This window comes from Panthera leo, chromosome A1 (genome assembly GCF_018350215.1).
Source record: "Panthera leo isolate Ple1 chromosome A1, P.leo_Ple1_pat1.1, whole genome shotgun sequence".
NCBI lineage: Eukaryota > Metazoa > Chordata > Mammalia > Carnivora > Felidae > Panthera > Panthera leo.
In genome coordinates, this window is record NC_056679.1 from 47322189 (window position 1) to 47342371 (window position 20183).

General features: G+C 36.2%; 1 protein-coding gene across 8 annotated transcripts in view; it reads left to right on the top strand.

Annotated features, from left to right (window-relative positions):
- The window catches only part of PIBF1 (progesterone immunomodulatory binding factor 1), a 201561-nt gene that overhangs the window by 130727 nt on the left and 50651 nt on the right, over window positions 1–20183 (top strand). For all 8 annotated transcript variants that reach the window (XR_006199612.1, XR_006199615.1, XR_006199614.1 and 5 more), the window contains exon 14: window positions 10258–10360. Coding sequence is in view for 5 of the 8 variants with exons in the window: in XM_042927768.1 (XP_042783702.1) it covers window positions 10258–10360 (103 nt within the window). In the remaining 3 variants the exon portion in view is untranslated. The remainder of the gene's footprint in view (window positions 1–10257; window positions 10361–20183) is intronic.

Consider the following 20183-nt stretch of genomic DNA (forward strand, 5'->3'; position numbering starts at 1 on the left):
AATAGAGATAAATCTCTGACCTAAAATTGAAAAAGATCAAGGAGCCAAATGCTATTTCAGGCAAGTAACTAATTAGCAAGTAACTAAATAAATACAGATATTTATTTAGAGTTTTGGTGATACTAAGAAAACCATACCAAGATTGAAGGAATTGAGGCAGAACATCAATCCTCCATTGTGCTTTGACATCTCATACACAGATGAAGATCTACCTTGTCCGTATTGGCTGGGCTCTACTACTATGAAATTACGTAATAATCAGAAGTGCTACTTCCATTGACAGATCTAAGAGAATAAGTTTTATTTGGAGTCAAGAAGTGATGAGGGAGCTGAAAGATGACCTTGGTGGGGTTATTCCTTGGCGGGAATAATTTTACCAGGTAACAGGTGAAATTTTCATTTAATATTTATTTCTTTTTAATTTTTTTAAATGTTTACTTATTTGTTAGAGAGACAGAGACAGAGTGTGAGCGGGGGAGAGACAGAGATAGAGAAGGAGACACAGAATCTGAAGCAGGCTCCAGGCTCCGAGCTGTCAGCACAGACCCCAACGCAGAGCTCAAACTCACAAACCACGAGATCATGACCTGAGCCGAAGTCGGTCACTTAACCGACTGAGCCACCCAGGCGCCCCATTTCATTTAATACTTAAATACAAAACTATAGTCTTGTAGCATTCATTTGTAGTTGATGTTGAACTTAATCTTGGTACAGGTAGAATTCACAGTCACATGGCAGTTAATATAATTACAAAGAAGTATTGTTAAGTTGTACCTACTTTAGTGTCTCAACAGATAGCCTGTAAAAGCAAAGCTTTCTTGAGTTTAGTACATACTGTACAAAATAAATAAATAACTAGCCTTTAGCAGGAGTCATTTTTCCCGACTGTATCCATAGTTACTTTTCATAAAGAACTTGGGAAGGACTTGTTTGCATTCTATGTGCATTGTGCTTAAGGAGATATAAACTCAGCCACATAGAGGAGAAATTCTTCATTTGTCTTGCTTTGAATTATAGTTAAAGTGAATTTCTTTCTTCCCACTTCTAACACCCCGGGTTTCTACACAGAATCTACCTGTGACACCCAAAACTAGTGAAAAAATTGAATCAGTTATCAAAAATCTCCCCAACAAATAAGAGTCCTGGACCAGATGGCTTCCCTGGGGAATTCTACCAGACATTGAAAGCAGAGTTAATACCTATCCTTCTCAAGCTGTTCCCAAAAATAGGAACGGAAGGAAAACTTCCAGACTCATTCTATGAAGCCAGCATTACCTTGATTCCCAAACCAGACAGAGACCCCACTAAAAAGAAGAATTATAGACCAATATCCCTGACGAACATGAATGCAAAAATTCTCAACAAGATACGAGCAAATCAAATTCAACAGCATATAAAAAGAATTATTCACCATGATCAAGTGGGATTCGTTCCTGGACTGCAGGGCTGGTTTAATATTTGCAAATCAATTAGTGTGATACATCACATTAATAAAAGGAAGGATAAGAACCATATGATCCTGTCAATTGATGTAGAAAAAGCATTTGACAAAACACAGCATACTTTCTTAATAAAAACCCTCAAGAAAGTCAAGATAGAAGGAACATACTTGAACATCATAAAAGCCATATATGAAAAGCCCACAGCTAGTATCATCCTCGATGGGGAAAAACTGAGAGCTTTCCCCCTGAGATTGGGGACACGACAGGGATGTTCACTGTCACCACTGCTGTTTAACATAGTGATGGAAGTCCTAGCATCAGCAATCAGATGACAAAATGAAATAAAAGGCATCAAATTTGGCAAAGAAGAAGTCAATCTTCCACTTTTTGCAGACTACATGATACTCTACATGGAAAACCCAAAAGACTGCTAGAACTGATACAGGAATTCTGCAAAATCTCAGGGTACAAAATCAATGTACAGAAGTCAGTTCCATTTTTATACACCAACAATGAAGCAACAGAAAGAGAATTAAAGAAACTGATCCCATTTACAGTTGCACGAAGAACCATAAAATACCTAGGAGTAAACCTAACCAAAGATGTAAAAGATCTGTATGCTGAAAATTATAGAAAGGTTATGAAGGAAATTGAAGAAGACACAAGAAATGGAAAAACACTCCATGCTCATGGATTAGAAGAATAAATATTGTTAAAATGTCAATACTACCCAAAGCAATCTACACATGCAATGCAATCCCAATTAAAATTGCACCAGCATTCTTCTCAAAGCTAGAACAAACAATCCTAAAATTTTAATGGAAACACAAAAGACCCCAAATAGCCAAAGTAATAATTAAGAAGACCAAAGTGCGAGGCATCACAATCCCAGACTTTAGCCTCTACTAAAAGGTGTAATCATCAACACATTATGGTATTGGCATAAAAACGGACACATAGACCAATGGAATAGAATAGAGAACCCAGAATTGGACCCACAAATGAGTGGCTAACTAATCTTTGACAAAACAAGAAAGAGCATCCAGTGGAAAAAAAGACAGTCTCTTTAGCAAATGGTGCTTGGAGAACTGAACAGCAACATGCAGAAGAATGAGACTAGACCACTTTCTTACATCGTACACAAAAATAAACTCAAAATGGATGAAAGACCTAAATGTGAGACAGGAAACCATCAAAAACCTAGAGGAAAAAGCAGGCAACAACCTCTTTAACCTCAGCTACAGCAATTTCTTGCTCAACACATCTCTAAAGGCAAGGGAATTAAAACCAAAAATGAACTATTGGGACCTCATCAAGATTAAAGGCTTCTGCACTGCAAAGGAAACAATCAACAAAACTAAAAGGCAACCAACAGAATGGGAAAAGATATTTGGAAATCACATATCAGATAAAAGGCTAGTATGCAAAATCTATAAAGAACTTACCAAACTCCACACCTGAAAAACAATCCAGTGAAGAAATGGACAGAAGACATGAATAGACACTTTTCCAAAGAAGACATCCAGATGGCCAACAGACACGTGAAAAGATGCTCAACATCACTCATCCTCAGAGAAATACAAATCAAACCCACACTGAGATACCACCTCACACCAGCCAGAGTAGCTAAAATGAACAAATCAGGAAACTACAGATGCTGGCAAGGATGTGGAGAAACGGGAACCCTCTTGCACTGTTGGTGGGAATGCAAACTGGTGCAGCCGCTCTGGAAAACAATGTGGAGACCCTACGACCCAGCAATACCACTACTAGGAATTTACCCAAAGGATACAGGAGTGCTAATGCATCGGGGTACATGTACCCCAATGATTATAGCAGCGCTTTCAACAATAGCCAAATTTTGGAAAGAGCCTAAATGTCCACCAACTGATGAATGGATAAAGAAGATTTGGTTTATATATACAATAGAATAGTACTTGACAATGAGAAAGAATGATATCATGCCATTTACAGCATCGTAGATGGAACTGGAAGGTATTCTGAGTGAAGTAAGTTAGTCAGAGGATAGATATCATATGTTTTCACTCATATGAGGAACTTGAGAAACTTAACAGAAGACCATTGGGGAAGGGAAGGAGGAAAAAAATAGTACAAACAGAGGGGGAGGGAGGCAAACCACAAGAGACTCTTAAATCCAGAGAACAAACTGAGGGTAGATGGGGGGGGGGGGGGGCGGTGCGCAGGTGTGGAGAGGGGAAAATGGGCAATGGACATTGAGGAGGGCACTTGTTGGGATGAGTACTGGGTGTTGTATATAAGCCAATTTGAGGGGTACTTGGGTGGTACCCCAACAGTCGGTTAAGAGTCTGACTCAGGTCATGATCTCACGGTTTGTAAGTTCAAGCCCCACATCAGGCTCTGTGCTGAAAGCTCAGAGCCTGGAATCTGCTTCAGATTCTGTGTCTTCCTCTCTCTCTGCCCCTCCCCTGCTCATGCTCTGTCCCTCTCTGTCTCCCAATAATAAATAAACGTTAAAAAAAATTATAAGCCAATTTGACAATAAATTATATTTTAAAAAAAAGAATCTACCTGTGACACTAAATCATTCACTACAATATGCCCCATTTAAAGATGTAGGAGGTTGAAGTATAAAAGAAATGAACTGGCATCTGTAATATTTGCCTTCCCTTATCAACTTTATGTATGTTTTTATTACTAGTTTAATGCTCAATTGCTGAGCACTAGTCATACTTTAATATTGAAGCTCTGCAACCTAAGAATATGGTTTCTAGCAGTGTGTTCATGTAAACAAAATGCATTTACAGCAAAATTGATTAAGAAGGATTTATTCAGTGCTGCTTTCGTTAGTACACACCACAGGGGATAAGACCTTGTCTTCATGTAAGTAGCATCTTTTGGGAAAGAAAAGATTAACACATGTCAAAGAATATTAAGAAACACCCAAAAATGTATAATTTAGAGCTGTATTGTACGCTAGACTATGTCAGTCAGAGGAATAGAGATCAGTGAAGACTAGCATGATCAGAAATGGAGGAAGTAGAACTTGCAAGGAGCCTTTAAGAAAAAGTTGGATCTATGTAAGAATGACAGAAAAAAAAAAAAAAAAAGAAAAACTTGGATCTGTCAAGCAGTGAAATAGTCTGCCGTCTCCAGACGGGGAACCAACAGACGTATGTATAGTGCAAGGAATATATAAAACATGTTTATGGGACAGTAAGTGGAGTAGACATTAATGGAAAATAAGGTTGGTTCAGTTGACATTACAAAAGGCCTTCATATTTTTGTTTTTTTAATGTTTTTTAATATTTATTTAAGTTTGAGAGAGAGAGAGAGCACTAGTGGGGTAGGGCAGAGAAAGAGGGAGACAGAATCGGAAGCAGGCTCCAGCCTCAGCACTGTCAGCACAGAGCCCGATGTGGATCTCGAACCCACAAACCACAAGATCATGACCTGAGCCATGTACTAGGGCATGAAGAAACAGGAGGTGTTATAAAGTTCAGTCTTTCAACAGTTTATTACTGAACACCTACTTCCTTTGTACCAAATATTATTCAAGGTATTTTGAATACATTAGAGAACAAAATAAATAAAAATTCTAGTCCTTGGATAACTTTTCATTGTAGTTCATGAGAACTTAAATTTATACCAATCTTTCAAGAGAAATGTCTGAAAATCCGTAATGCACGTGTTTTGACACAGTCATTATGCTTTCTGAGGAAATGGCAGTACAAGGTGTGCAAAGATAAACTTATGTAATTATTTAGAATTTTCTATAGCACATAGCACTGCTGTGACTGCTATAATTGGATTGTGTTTTTATTGTTGAGTTATAAGAGTTCTTTATTTTTCTAGATACGAGTCCCTTATCAGATAGGTATTTTGGAATGTTCTCTTCCATTTCATGGGTTATCTTTTCATTTTTTTAATGGTGACTTTTGAAGCACAAAACTTTTTAATTATGATGCAGTCCACTTTATCTAATTTTTCTTTTGTTGCTTGTGCTTTTGGTGCCATATCTGAGAATCCTTTATCTAAAGTCAGGAAGATTTACTCCTGTGTTGAAGACGTACTCCTGTGTTTTCTTCTAAGCATTTATATTTTAGTGTTTACATTTAGGTCTTTGGCATACTTTAAGTTAATTTTTTTATGTCATGTAAGGTAAGGGCTGTGTACTATTTTAAATATGGCTACTAAAAATTTCTAAATTACATGTGGACTTGCATTATGTTTCTATTGGACAAAACTGGCCTAGACCAACAGTCTCCAAACTTTTTGATATGACTCCCTATTGGGGAAAAAAAATTGAACATTCACCCACCAATGTATGTACATGTATTTATCTCTCAATTATATACATGTACTATCCTATGAATAACATGTATGTTAAAATACAAAACTACATAGAAAATTTAAATTTAAAGACACTTAATAGTAAAATAAATATAAATAAAATTTCCCACACTTCAGTGGATTGTTTTGTACGTAATTGCTTTTGGAGACCACCAGTCTAGACTGTGATCTTAACTTTATAATTGATTGGCTCAAATGTTCTTCCTTCTCCACCGTATTGATAGAGAACTCTCTCAAGTGCAGACCTGATCATGTTATGCCTACCCGACTTAATGATAAAATCCAAACTCAGCTTGTCATTTAAGGTCTTTCATATGTCCCTGCCTCTGTCTCTCTAGCTTCAGCCTTCACCATGCGCCATACATTTTATCAATCCACAGCATACCTCCCTGCACATCATCCTTTACCTATGCTTTTCTCTCTACCCAGAATGCTATTTCTCTGCTTCCTCTCCAGATTACTATTAGTCTTCATTCCTCAGTGTGCCCTTTCTTATCATTTAGCACACTATGGTAATTTATTTGTCCGTCTTCCTCAGGAGACTATCAGATCCTCCAGGTAGAAACTGTGTATTCCTGGTACCTATATAGGTTATGGGCTTTTAATAAATTTTTTTTTAATGTTCATGAATATCTTGGTGAATGAGTTAGTAAATACATTTCTTCTAATTCAACCTGCTTTTCTACAGACATTGATATTTATGATCAAGAAAAAAATTCTAATTTTTGAATCATTTTTGTTTCATTGTAAATATGATAATGATCAAAAATTTTATTTCTCGTTTTTTCTGCATGTCCTAGATTTCACAATATTTTTGTTTGTGTTTTTTGTTTTTGTTTTGTTTTGTTTCTGTAACATCCATAATCCATGGGCTAAATGTGTCATTTAGGGCAATCTAAGAACCTTAATACTTAGTACCATTTCTGAAATGTCTGTGAAGAAATGTGTTCTGCTGTCTTTACAGTGACTTAGAAGTAAATGTTTTAAATGTGATCAGTGCATCAATTGGAGACCAGTTATACCACCATGTCTTCTACATTATAAATATTATGTATCATAAGTGATACCAACATTCATAGTAAAAGTCACAGTCATTCTTGTCAGCATCAGTTCTTAGAAAGTTTTTCTCAATAAAATAGTTCTTTTTTTTTTTTTTTTTTAATATTTATTTACTTGAGAGAGAGAGAGAGAGTCCTGGGGGCCAAGTGGGCCTAGGGGTTGGAGTAACCTGTGCCCATAGATACACTCCTTAGTTACCGGAGTGGGGCTTTCAAATCCATTTGTTCCTTCCTTGGCTGGAGTCTTTATAGGGGGTGGCAAGGGCTAAATGCAGGGCCACACAATTTCCTTGTGGAACCTTATTTCTTTCCCCAATGGTTCTTTTCTCAGGGGGCCTGTCAAGGGCAGTTCCCCAACAGACAATTCCCCAGGTACTTTTATTAAGGCCAAATTACATAAAAGCAGGAGTACAAGAAGCTTCACGTCAGTGGGCCTCCCTGCAGTCCCGATCCGTCCACTGCCCGGGCCCTGCCATCAGGCTGGTTGGATAGTTTGGCTTCTGGCAAGAGAGCGTGAGCCGGGGAGAACAGAGAGAGAGAGGGAGAGAGAGAATCCCAAGCAGGCTCCACACTCAGTGCAGAACTCAGTGCGGGGCTCGATCCCACAAACCATGAGATCAAGACCAGAGCCCAAATCAAGAGTCAGCTGCTTAACCGACTGAGCCACCCACGCACCCCTCAATAAAATAGTTCTATATGCTAGTAATCAGAACAGTATAGAACACATTAGGAGCATTTCGAGGCCTCGTAAGATAGCTCCCTTCTATTTAGAGTTGATTTTCCTCAGTCAGAATCCCCAACCAAAATCAGGGCAATTTTTAGTAGAAGGAGGTAGCCCTGGTATTAGGGCTTAGGCACCAGCATGTCAAGAATTTCTCGAATTCACGGTTTTATATCATGTGATATTTTGCACTGATAAATGGTATCACACCATATCTGCGTAAGAGCATTATTCAATTCCCAAACAAACCAAAAAGCACCCAAACCAAATGAGCTACTTGCTGTTATTAAACTTGATGTCTTCGAGTCATTATCGTCTTCAGAATGTTGGTAATGGGTGACCTTTGCATCTGATTATTTTCTCGCATCCTTTTATCTTTCATTGAATGTCATCCGCAACTGTTTTCTGTGTAGTAGCCTTTGATTGTGTTATTATTCTATTCTGAGCATGGCACAAACATGGTCTGTACCTTCAATATCCATTTACTGAGAAATTAACTGTGTACAAAAAGACCCTCATCTTTCTGTGGGAGACTTATTCCTAACATTTATGAAGGATGAGGAAGAAAATGAAAATATGAGTGAAGATAACTCCAAGGATTTTTATTACCTTAGTAAAAAACAGAGTTAATGATATAAAATACTGATGTTTATGTATTAAAGCTGTAAACATAACATAAAATTAGCCTTAAGACTTATTTGTAGAGATCTTATTTTAGGGTCAAATTTGAGAGAACTTGGCATATTTTAGATTGGGAGATACAAAATGGGGTAGCCATAAACCGTAAACACCTGTAAAATCTGTAAAGGAAGAAAATAGATTAGTGGTTCCCTAGGGCTGGCAGGAGGATGGGGAGCAATGCTAACAGGGAAATACTTCTTTTGTAATCAAAATATTCTAAAATTAGGTTATAGTGTTAGTTGTATAACTCTAAACATACTAAAAACCATTGAATTGAACACTTTAAATGGATGGACTTTATAATATGTAAATTACATAGCAATAAAATTATATGTCAGTAAAGCTGTATTTTATTAAAAAAAAAAAAAAAAAAAAAAAAGATTGTCAGGGCACCTGGGTGGCTCAGTCAGTTAGGCATCCAACTTCGGCTCAGGTCATGATCTCATGGTTCGTGAGTTCAAGTCCCGCATCAGTCTCTGTGCTGACAGCTCGGAGCCTGGAGCCTGCTTCAGATTCTGTGTCTCCCTCTCTCTCTGCCCCTCCCCGGCTCACACTCTGTCTCTCTCTCTCTCAAAAATAAATAAATGTTAAAAAAAATTTTTAAATGATTGTCAAAAAATAAGGACTGTGTATTTTCTGCCTCTAACTTTAGCTGATTAAGACAAAATCTTATGCCAGTTGGAAAGATAGAAATTTAGAAATGAGCATATCTAAACAAACTCCCCAATTTGCTGTATAAACTTTTATCAGAACTCATCTTTTTCATTTGGAATAACAAGGCCTTAGAAATGGATATATAGGATGATGTTTAGCATTATTTTCAGAATTTTTTGTCTGCATTCCTTTATCCAAGATTAGGAAATATTTAAAAATATAATGGAATTGTTCCTGTTCCACATATAAATAAAATAATTTTCTTTAAAATGAAAATATTTTAGGGGCGCCTGGGTGGCTCAGTCAGTTGAGCGTCCGACCTTGGCTCAGGTCATGATCTTGGGTTCGTGAGTTTGAGCCCTGTGTCGCGCTCTGTGCTGACAGCTCGGAGCCTGGAGCCTGCTTTTCATTCTGTGTCTCCCTCTCTCTCTGTCCCTCCCCTGCTCATGCTCTGTCTCTCTGTCTCAAAAATTAATGAAAATATTTTATGCCGTGTCATTATATAACATCTTGGCCTCTCAGATTCCACAGCTTTTGCAATTCAGATTAATTCATATAGAATATGAAAATATGATAAATAAGAAATTATTAATTTTTTAGAATCACAGACAGGGTCTTTGGAGCAACATGTCTTCTCAACAGTATTAGCAGTTCTTTAAAGAATTCTACCCCTTTTTTTCCCCCTAGTTTTTAGGAGGAATGATTTTATAACTGAACTTTTTTTTTTTAATTGTGTCTTAAAAGTGGAATTGGGGTATTTCATGTTTAATGTGATGTTAAATACTAAAGGTTACACTCTGTACAGTAAGTTGTGATCATGTGATAGTCAGAAGGTGATCTTTTACTACTGAGACATTCCCCATGTTTCATGCATCTGTTTCATCTCTACTTTCAATGGAAACTCTATTCAGTTGTTTTTTGTATTATAAAAGGCATCAGGTTGTGTGAGGGAAACACTGAAGCTTTTCAAAGTGCAGGCTTATTATTTCAACTAATTGCCTGATTTGTTTGTAAATGGGAAATTTTTATAAAAACGGAGAAAGCTGTAAATTGCTGTCTGTGGGCTTTTCAAGCAAGTATAATGTAACTCTACTTTCATAGCAAGGGCTAGAAGCCATTACTGCAGTAATCAATATATCACAGTTATATTATTATGGAGATTTTAATGTTACTTTCAAAATTCTGAGCTGTTTGGATATTGGTCTTCCACTGTTGACACCTGATAATATTTGACTCCATATTTTTTCTGTAAATATTTAAGAATTACTAGGAAATGGTAAGTCAATTTTTAAGCACACAAACACATTTTTAATATCCTAGATAACATTCCTCTTTTTTAAGCATTAATTTTCTTTCTTCATTCTGTTAGTGTCCACTTGGCAAGAAGAGTGCTTCAGTTAGAAAAACAAAACTCACTGGTTTTAAAAGACCTGGAACATCAAAAGGACCAAGTAACACAGCTTTCACAAGAGGTAAATAACTTAAACAAAAGAAACATATATAAAGAATCACAGTGTTCATTTTAATTCTCTGTTACTCCTTTGTCTATCTTCTGAGCAGTTTTCAAATAAGCTGTTTGCTAGTACAAAATGATGTTACAACGTACAAAACTAACCTACTGTTAAAGCCTTATAAAACATCGTGCAGTGTATGGTAAAACTAAGATCAAAAAAGAGATTAAATGCCCAGACTAAATATAAATGCAGACTAGACAGGCGGAGCTTTGATTTCTGAGAGTAGCAACTGGCAAAACGGGTTTGGCGATTTTAGGTGGCATTTTGAGTTTTTTAATAAAACCTCATCTTAAAAATTTTTTCTTAAATTTTAATTCCAGTGTGGTGAACATGTACTGTTATCTTAGTTTCAAGTGTACAGTATAGTGATTCAACACTTCCATACATTACTCAGTGCTCACTCTTAATCCCCTTCACCTATTCCCCCATCCTCCCCCACCACCCCCCCCACCCACTTCCCCTCTGGTAGCCATCTGTTTAAAACCTCATCTTTTAAAGAGATGAAAAATTATCTATTAAACACACACTTAACTTGGTATACTCTTAAGCTCTCAAATTCTTTGGTACATGATAGTTCCCAAAGTATCTTTTAAAACTCAGATTCATATTTCTTATTTTCCTTAGCCTTATGTCATCTAAAAAAGATACATATTTGTACATGGTATTTTTAATCCTTTTACTTAACATCTAATTACATTTTTCTGTACTTCTGAAATTTGAGTAATAAAATAATTATAACCAAAGATGTCACCTCATTAGTATTCCTTTTATTTCCTGAGTTTCAGCATAACAAGTTTTTTATGTTAATAATTTAAAACTTCGATCTTATAATAAAGGGATTTTTAGAGGCATATATTAAAGACTATCAATACATATCATGTATTCTTTGTTTTCTGAAGGACCTGTTCATATTTACCTTTATAGTACCCTCTATTAAAGTACTTTTAATAATGTGACATTAGGAGGATTTCTGTGCTCAAATTCCAAAAGACCAGAAATCACTTCCTACTACGGGGCCCGACATAGAGTTACACTTGGGATGGAAGAGTGTCGTGCCACAGCCAGCTCTGCTGGCAGGAGTGCGAGGCACAGCCAGATTTGGAGCATTTCTTGTGTCTGTGGAATAAATATTCCTACCACGACTAACTTTGAGCTGCCAACATCACATCACTGCACACAGAATAAAGATACTCAGTAGCACACTGTTACATATTGTCCCCACCATACAGATACAATAGACTTGGATAAACTGAAGAGCATAGATAATAGTAAAATAATTAAAAATCCATGACTTTGAAAATTTGTTCCCTTTTTTTAATAAAATTAATTTTACTGGGGCGCCTGGGTGGCTCAGTTGGTTGAGCGTCCGGCTTCGGCTCAGGTCATGATCTCATGGTTCTTGAGTTCCAGCCCCACATCAGACTCTGTGCTGACAGCTTAGAGCCTGGAGCCTGCTTCTGGTTCTGTGTCTCCCTCTGCTCCTCCCCCGCTCATGCTCTGTCTCTCTCTCTCTCCTTCAAAAATAAATAAAAACATTAAAAAAAAATTTTTTTTTAAATAAAATTGATTTTATTGGGGCACCTGGGTGGCTCAGTTGGTTGAGCATCAAACTTCAGCTCAGGTTGTGATCTCATGATTCATGAGTTCAGGCCCCACATCGGGCTCACTGCTGTTGGCATGGAGCCTGCTTCGGAACCTCAGTCTCCCCCTGTCTGCCTCTCCCCTGCTCACACTGTCTGTCTTTCTCAAAAATAAATAAACATTTAAGAAAAACATGTCTTGATTTTAAAAATAAAATAAAATTGATTTTATTGTAAATTTAAAGTTTTTAATATTAGATGTATTAACATTCAGCTCACAAAATTCCTGAAAATTTACTAGTCAGCTGTCAGAAACTACTGTAAGCCAGCACTACTACACCATGAAAGGATAAATAAATGATTACAGAAACCAATGAGAGGTTAAAGAAATTTCTGTTTGCTAATACATTATACATCACTCATGTTTGTTTTAATTTCAGAATAACCTATCAAACATATTTCTAAAAAAAAGTAAACTTGTCCATACTTGTATAGGTACATATCTGCACGTCATAATATTACCTTAAAAAAAAATAAATAAAACTACCTTCCTGAACACTTCAGTTCATTGAAATAGGAATTGTTTTTTAAGTTTATTTATTTTGAGAGAGGGAGAGGGAGATAGAGAGAGAATCCCAAGCAGGCTCTGCGCTGTCAGCACAGTGCCCAATGTGGGGATCAATCTCGCAAACTGAGATCATGACCTGAGCCAAAATCAACAGTCAGACACTTTTTTTTTTAACGTTTATTTATTTTTGAGACAGAGGGAGACAGAGTGCGAGTGGGGGAGGGGCAGAGAGAGAAGGAGACACAGAATCTGAAACAGGCTCCCAGCTCTGAGCTGTCAGCACAGAGCCCAGTGTGGGGCTCGAACCCACAAACTGTGAGATCATGACCTGAGCCGAAGTCAGGCACTCAACCGACTGAGCCACCCAGGCGCCTCAAGAGTCAGACACTTAACCAACTGAGTCACCCAGGCGCCCCCATTTAAGGTAAGCTGTTGGCTTATATTGAGAAAAAGATTTAAATACTGAAATACATGTGATAGAAAATGGTATGATACCTAGAACTTGCTTTTAAATACCCTGAAAAAAGTGGGGGAAGGGCTCATAAATCAAAGAAGAATCTCAAAATCTCAATCATGTTTGGAGCTGGGGGAAGATTATATGTGGATCTATTATTCAATTCTGTACTTTTATGTATGTTTGAAAATTTTTCAAAAGACATTGGGAGAAAGAATCAGTAACCGTATCTTAAAAGTTTTATGGCTACCATAGTATATAACTTTTCCCTTAAGATTGAAAATAAAGTATTATAATCTGGAATATTCTGCCTATTTAACTGGTTTTTGCCTCACAAAAATTATACTGCTTAAATTGAAAATATATAAACTAATTATCTGAAAGATGATAGTATTAGTACAGTCAGTATAGCAACTGACTATTCATGATACATGGTGAAAAAAATAGAGAAGGAAATTCTCTCAGGATCTATATTCTTTTAAACAGTTTAAATATTAAAACTAGCTTGGAATCTTGAGAATAATATACAGATAAAACAAATAACTAAAGCTAGAATCACCATTGAGTTAAATATGTTATTGAGAATATGTCTGAGATTAAACATAAATGAATTGCCAACATGAGAATGCTAAAAAATAGTCAAAATGAAAACAAATATTCCTTTTATAGTGGCTTTATTGAGGTATAATTGACAAACACTAAGCTGCACATACTTAAAGTGTACAATATGATAACTTTTGACACATGTATACCTGTGGAATCACCAAAATGTGGATAATGAACACATACATCACCCCAGATGTTTCCTTGTGCCCCTTAGGAATCTCTCCCAAACTTCCCTGTCCCCAAGATGGTCCTCAGGCAACCACTGACTTGCATTCTGTCACCATAGATTGACCATGTTTTTGATATTTTATATAAATACAGTCATAAAATATGTGTATATATTATGTACACACATTTTTTTGGTCTGACTTGTTTCACTCTGCCTAATCGTTTCAAGATTCACCCATAGCCCTTTTCATTGCTGAGGAGCATTCCATTTACGGGTATACCACAGTTTTGCATTCATTCACCTGTTGATGGGCATTCAGGTAGTTTGCTGTTTTCGCCTGTGACAAACAATGCATATATGGATATCCATGTACAGTCTTTCTATGAACGTATGCTTTTGTTTCTTTTGGGTAAAGACCTGGGAGTGGACTAGGTGGATCATGTGGCTAAGGGTCTGCTTAATGTTTTAAGAAACTGCCAAACTGGTTTACAAATATTTGTGCCATTTTACATTTCCACCAGCTGCATACGAAAGTTCCTATTCTTCTACATCCTTGCAAAGACTTGATACGGTCCGTGTTTTTAATTTTAGCAGTTCCGATGGGTGTGTCATGGTCTCTCATTATGGTTTTAATTTGCATTTTCCCTAATGACTCACGACAGTGACCATCTTTTCGGATGCTCTTTGCCCTCTGCTCTCACTGGGAGAAGTGTCTTCAAATGTTTTGCCCATTTTATCACATTGTTTTCTTATTATTGAGTTTTGAGTATTATTTGTTGATTTTAGATACAATTCCCTTATCAGATATGTGATTTGCAAATATTTTCTCCCACTCTGTGGCTTGTTTTTCCATCTCTTAAACATGTTTAAAGAGCAGCTTTTGTCAAATCCAGTTTATCAATTCGTGCTTTTATGGACTTTGTTTTTAGTGTTGTATCTAAAATATCTTTGCCTAACCCAAGGTCACAGGGTTTTTGTCATGGTGTTTCATAGTTTTAAGTCTGTAATCCATTTTTAGTTTATTTTTGTATTGTTTGCAAAGTATAGATTGAAATTCACTTATCTGCACATTGAAATCAAATTGTTCTCACATCATTTGCTGAAAAGACCTTGTTGAAAATCAGTCATAAATGTGTGAATTTGTTTCTAGACTCTCTGTTTCCAGTTATCTAATTTGCCTGTCTTCATGCCCAGACCACACTCTCTTGATTTCTGAAGCTTTATAATGTCTTGAAATTAGATAGCATTGGTCCTCTAATTCTGTTCATTTCAGAGATTTTCAGCTATTCTGTATCCTTTGCATTTCCATATGAATTCTGTAATCATTTCTACAAAGAAAAAAAGAAAAAGCTGGGTTTGATTTTCATTGGGATAGCATTGAATCTACAGATTAAGTGGGGAAAATTGACATCTTAATAATATTGAAATTCTATCCTATTAATTGGCCATATCCTGCCATTTTTATTCTTTAGTGTAAAGGTTTCACATCTTTTGACTAGTCTTTTTTTTTTTTAAGTTTTTTTATTTATTTTTGAGAGAGAGAAAGAACAAATGAGGGAGGGCAGAGAAAAGATGAGAGAGTGAATACCAAGTAGGCTCCACACTTCAGCACAGAACCTGATGCAGGGTTCAAACTCATGAACCATGAGACCGGGCGCCCCTTGACTAATCTTAATGTTGTATTATGTTTTTCCATTCTTCTACTTTTAACTTCCTTATGTCTTTATAATTGTCTTATAGGCATCATATGTAGATGGATCTTAGTTTTTTTTATCCATTCTAACAAAACAGGACTTTAATTGGAGTTTTTAGAACATTTACATTTGATGTGTCTCTTGATAAGTCTGTCATCTTGCTATTTGTTTTTTATTCATCCCATCTATTCTTTCTTCCCTTGTCCTTTTTTTTTTCCCCTGCCTTCTTTTGGATTAGCTGAATATTTTTATCATTTTATATGATCTCATTATTGGTTTATTGGCTTGAACTCTATTATTACAGTACTTTCTTTATAGTATATATCTTTAACATCATCTCATTTCATTTACTACATCATGTATAGTTTAAAAGCCTTAAAATAGTATACTTCCATTTGTCCCCCCGCCCAGCTTTTGTGCTCCTGTTGTCATATATTTTACTTGTACATGTAGAAACTGCACACAACATTGCTATTATTTTTCTTTAAGCAATTGACAATTTTTTGAAGAGCTATAGTATGAGGAAAAGATACTATATTTAACCAAATAGTTACCATACCTGGTGTTCTTTATTCCCTTGTGTAGATCCAAATTTCCATTTGGTATTATATTGCTTCCGGTTGATGTATTTCTTTTCACAGTACCTATAGAACAAGTCTGCTGGTAATGAAGTCTTTCTGCTTCTGTATGTTGCAGAAAGTTATTTCACCTCTTTTTGTTGTTTCTTGTTTTTATATGTCTTACTATTTTTAACAGAATTTAAGATTAAAATGTATTTCTGACAGTTATGTTTACTAAGGCAAAAAACCCCGGAAGTATACATTTAAGGGTTCACTCTTTTATGACAATAAAATTCACACATAAAAACTGTACAATTCAGTGGCTTTTGGTGTGTTTATAGCATTGCACTATCACCGCTATCTAGTTACAGAACATTTTCATTACCCAGACAGAAATTCTGTACCCATTAAGCAGTCACTCCCTATTCTCCCCTCCCCCCCAACCCTGGCAACCACTCTGTGCTTTCTGTCTATGGATTTGCCTGTTCTACACCCTTCTATAAATGGAATCATGCAGTATGTGGCTTTTTTTAATCTGGCTGCTTTCATTTAGCATAGTGTTTTCAAGATTCATTCATGTTGTATCATCTATCAGTACTTAATTCCTTTTTACGACTAGATAATATCCCATTGTACAGATGCATCATATGTTGTTTATCCATTCATCCATTGATGAACATTTGGGTTATTTCCACCTTTTGACTATTGTGAATAGTGTTGCTATAAATATTCAAGTACAGGCATTATGTTTGTCTACCTGTTTTAAATCTGTGGAGTAAACACCTAGGAGTGGAATTGCTGAGTTCATTTTTGTTTTACAAAGATAATTTTCCCAGGGTAAAAAAGTCCAGATTGGTTCTTTTTTCCTCTGTCTCTTTTTCAGTACTTGAAAGATGTTGCTCCACTCTCTTCTGGTTTGCATTGTTTCTGCCAAGAAATATGCTGTCTTTATCTTTGTGTCTCTCTAGGTAATGTGTCTAATGTCTCTAGAATTTTTTAAGATTTTCTTTTTTTCACTAGCCTTAAGCAATTTACGATGTGGTTGTTGTGATTTTCTTTATGTTTCCTCTACTTGGGTTTTATCAGACGTCTTATATATGTGTGTGATCATCAGATTTGGAAATGTTTCAGTCATATGTCTTCATATATTTTTCTACCTTACCCTCTGTTTCCTTCGGACACTCCATTAGACATGTATTTATACTGCTTGAAGTTGTCCTACAACAGAACAGATGCTCTTCTCTTCATTGTTTTCTTTTTCTGCCTTTCCTTTTGCATAATTTCTCTTAGTATGTCAAGTCCACTAGTCATTTCTTCAGTGTAAAATCTGCTGTTAATCCATTCTAGTGTTTTACGTCTCAGATATTGCAGTTTTCATTTCTAGTTCTCTTTTGTATCTTCCAGGTCTACTTAACCTTTTCAGACTTTATTTTCTTCAGCATAGGAAATACAGTTTCAATCACTATTTTGATATTCTTGTCTACTGATTCTATTATGGTGGCTGCCACTTCTTGGTTAGTTTCAGTTACATTGACCTGTCTCATATGTGTCATATTATCCTGTGTTTCTGCATGCTTACTAATTTTTCACGGGATGACAAATGTGAATTTTACCTTACCGCTAAGTATTTTTGGATTCCTGTAAGTGTGTGTTAGCTTTGTTCCCCAACATGGTTAAGTTTCTTGGGAAAGATTTGGCCCTTTTAAGTCTTGCTTTTAAGCTTTTATAAGCAAAGAAGCATTGATCCTAAGGCTACTTTTTTTGTCCCCTCCACTACTGAGACCAAAGTCTTTTGAATAATCTACCCCACGTCCTATGAATTAATAAGTTTCCTACTTTGGATAGTGGGAATAAGTAAATTCCTGGCCCATATGGTCTTCAGAAATTGTTCTTTCTAATCTTTTCAGTGGTTCTATCTCAGTCTCTGGTATTTTCTTTACACACATGCACTATTCAATGCCCAGGTGCATACTTAAGGGTGAATGTGTGTACATTTTCAGAGTTCTGTCTTTGTACAGCTCTCTTTTCTTCAGCACTCTGCCGTAGGAACTGTAGCCAACTTGGTGTCTACATCTAGCAGCAGATCCTTAACTTAGGGAGTTTGGCAGGCTCTGCTTTGATTTCCTCTTCCTTAACTACTGCCTGGAAACTCTTTCCGTAGAGTGAAGTGGGGCAACTGTAGGGTTACACTCAACTTGTTTGTTTCCTGTATCTCAGGGTTCACTGTTCTTCATTGTTTGATGTACAGTGTCTTCGGACTGTTGTTCTATTAGTTCGTTCAGTGTAAAAGAGAAAAAATTATTGGCTTTCTTTTTTGTATATATGTATATCACCTAATTTTCAAGAAACCACCAACTGGGTTAAATAAGAATGGAGTGTTCATAGGCAGTAATCTCCTTGATATCAGTCTTGGTGTTGTTCTTCTGGATCTTACTCCAAGAGCAAAAATAAACAAATGGGACTACATCAAACAAAAAGCTTCTGCACAGCAAAGAAAACCATCAACAAAATGGAAAGGCAGCCTACTGAGTGAGAGAAAACATTTAGAAATCGTATATCCAATAAGAGGTTGATATCCAAAATATATAAAGAATTCCTACAACTCAACACCAAAGAAAATCCAATTTAAAAAAAAATGGGCAAAGGAAAAAAAAATAGGGGAGCCTGGGTGGTTCAATTGGTTAAACAGCCAACTCTTGATTCAGCTTAGGTCATGATCTCACAGTTCATGAGTTCAAGCCCCACATTGGGCTCTCTGCTCACAGTGGAGAGCCTGCTTCAGATCCTCTGTCTTCCTCTTTTTCCACCCCTCCCCCCCCTCAAAAATAAATAAGTGTCTTTTTTAAAAATAAGCAGAGGATATGAATAGATACTTTTCCAAAGAAGACATACAGCTAGCCTATTGGCACATGAAAAGATGCTCAACATCACAAATCATCAGGGAAATGCAAATAGAAACCACAATGAGATATCACCCCACACCTGTCAGAATGGCTAGAATCAAAAAGACAAGAAATAACAAGTGTTGGCAGGGTGTGGAAAAAAGGAAACCCTCATTCACTGTTGGTAGGAGTGTAAATTGGTACAGCCACTATGGAAAACAGTATGGAGGTTCTTCAAAGTATTAAAAATAGAACCACCATATGATCCAGCAATTCTACGTCTGGATATTTATTCAGAATATTCTGAATTCATGAAAACACTAATTCAAAAAGAGGTACAATATTCATTGTAGCATTATTTACAATAGTCAAGATACAGAAACAACCTAAGCATTGATCAATGGACAAATGGATAAACATGTGGTCTGTATACAATGGGATACCATTCAGCCATAAAGAAGAATGAAATCTTGCCATTTGCAACAACATTGATGGAACTAGAGGGTATTATGCTAAGTGAATAAGTCAGACAGAGAAAGACAAATACTGTATGATCTCATTTATATGTGGAATCTAAAAAACAAAACAAATGAACAAACAAAACTCTTGGATATGGAAAAGAGTGTTGGTTGGCAGTGGGAGGGAGTCAGGAGATACAGACTGCTAGTTACAAAAAGAATAGGTCATGGCGATGTGGTGTGCAACGTGGTGACTAGAGTCAGTGCTGTTGTCATGCATATTTGAAGGTTGCCAAGAGAGTGATTCTTGAAAATCCTCGTCACACACGCAGAAAATTTTTAATTAAAAAAATTTTTGTAACTTTTTATGGTAACAGATGGTGACTAGACTTATTGTGATGATCATTTCACAGTGTGTGCAAGTGTCAAATCCTTACATTGTACACCGAAAACTAACATAATACTGTATGTCAATATGTCTCAATTTTTAAAAGAGAAGAAGGGGAAAAAAGGAGTGTCGATGTGGGGAAGAAGATCTAAGCTAAATCATAAAGCATGCCACATTACCATCAGACTTGTTAAGCCTCAGCTTTCTTGACTCTTGGCACTTGCTCTTACTTAATCTTTTTAGTCATTTAGTAAATATTTATCAGACTCCCACTATACTCCACTACAGATAACAAAAGAGTACATGTACATCTTAACATGTACAGTCTTGTTCACAAAGGCCTTGTCTTCTAGAATAAGCACTTAGAGATTTATCTGTTATAACTAACTTATTTTAGAAAAGTTGTCTAGAAAATGGAATCT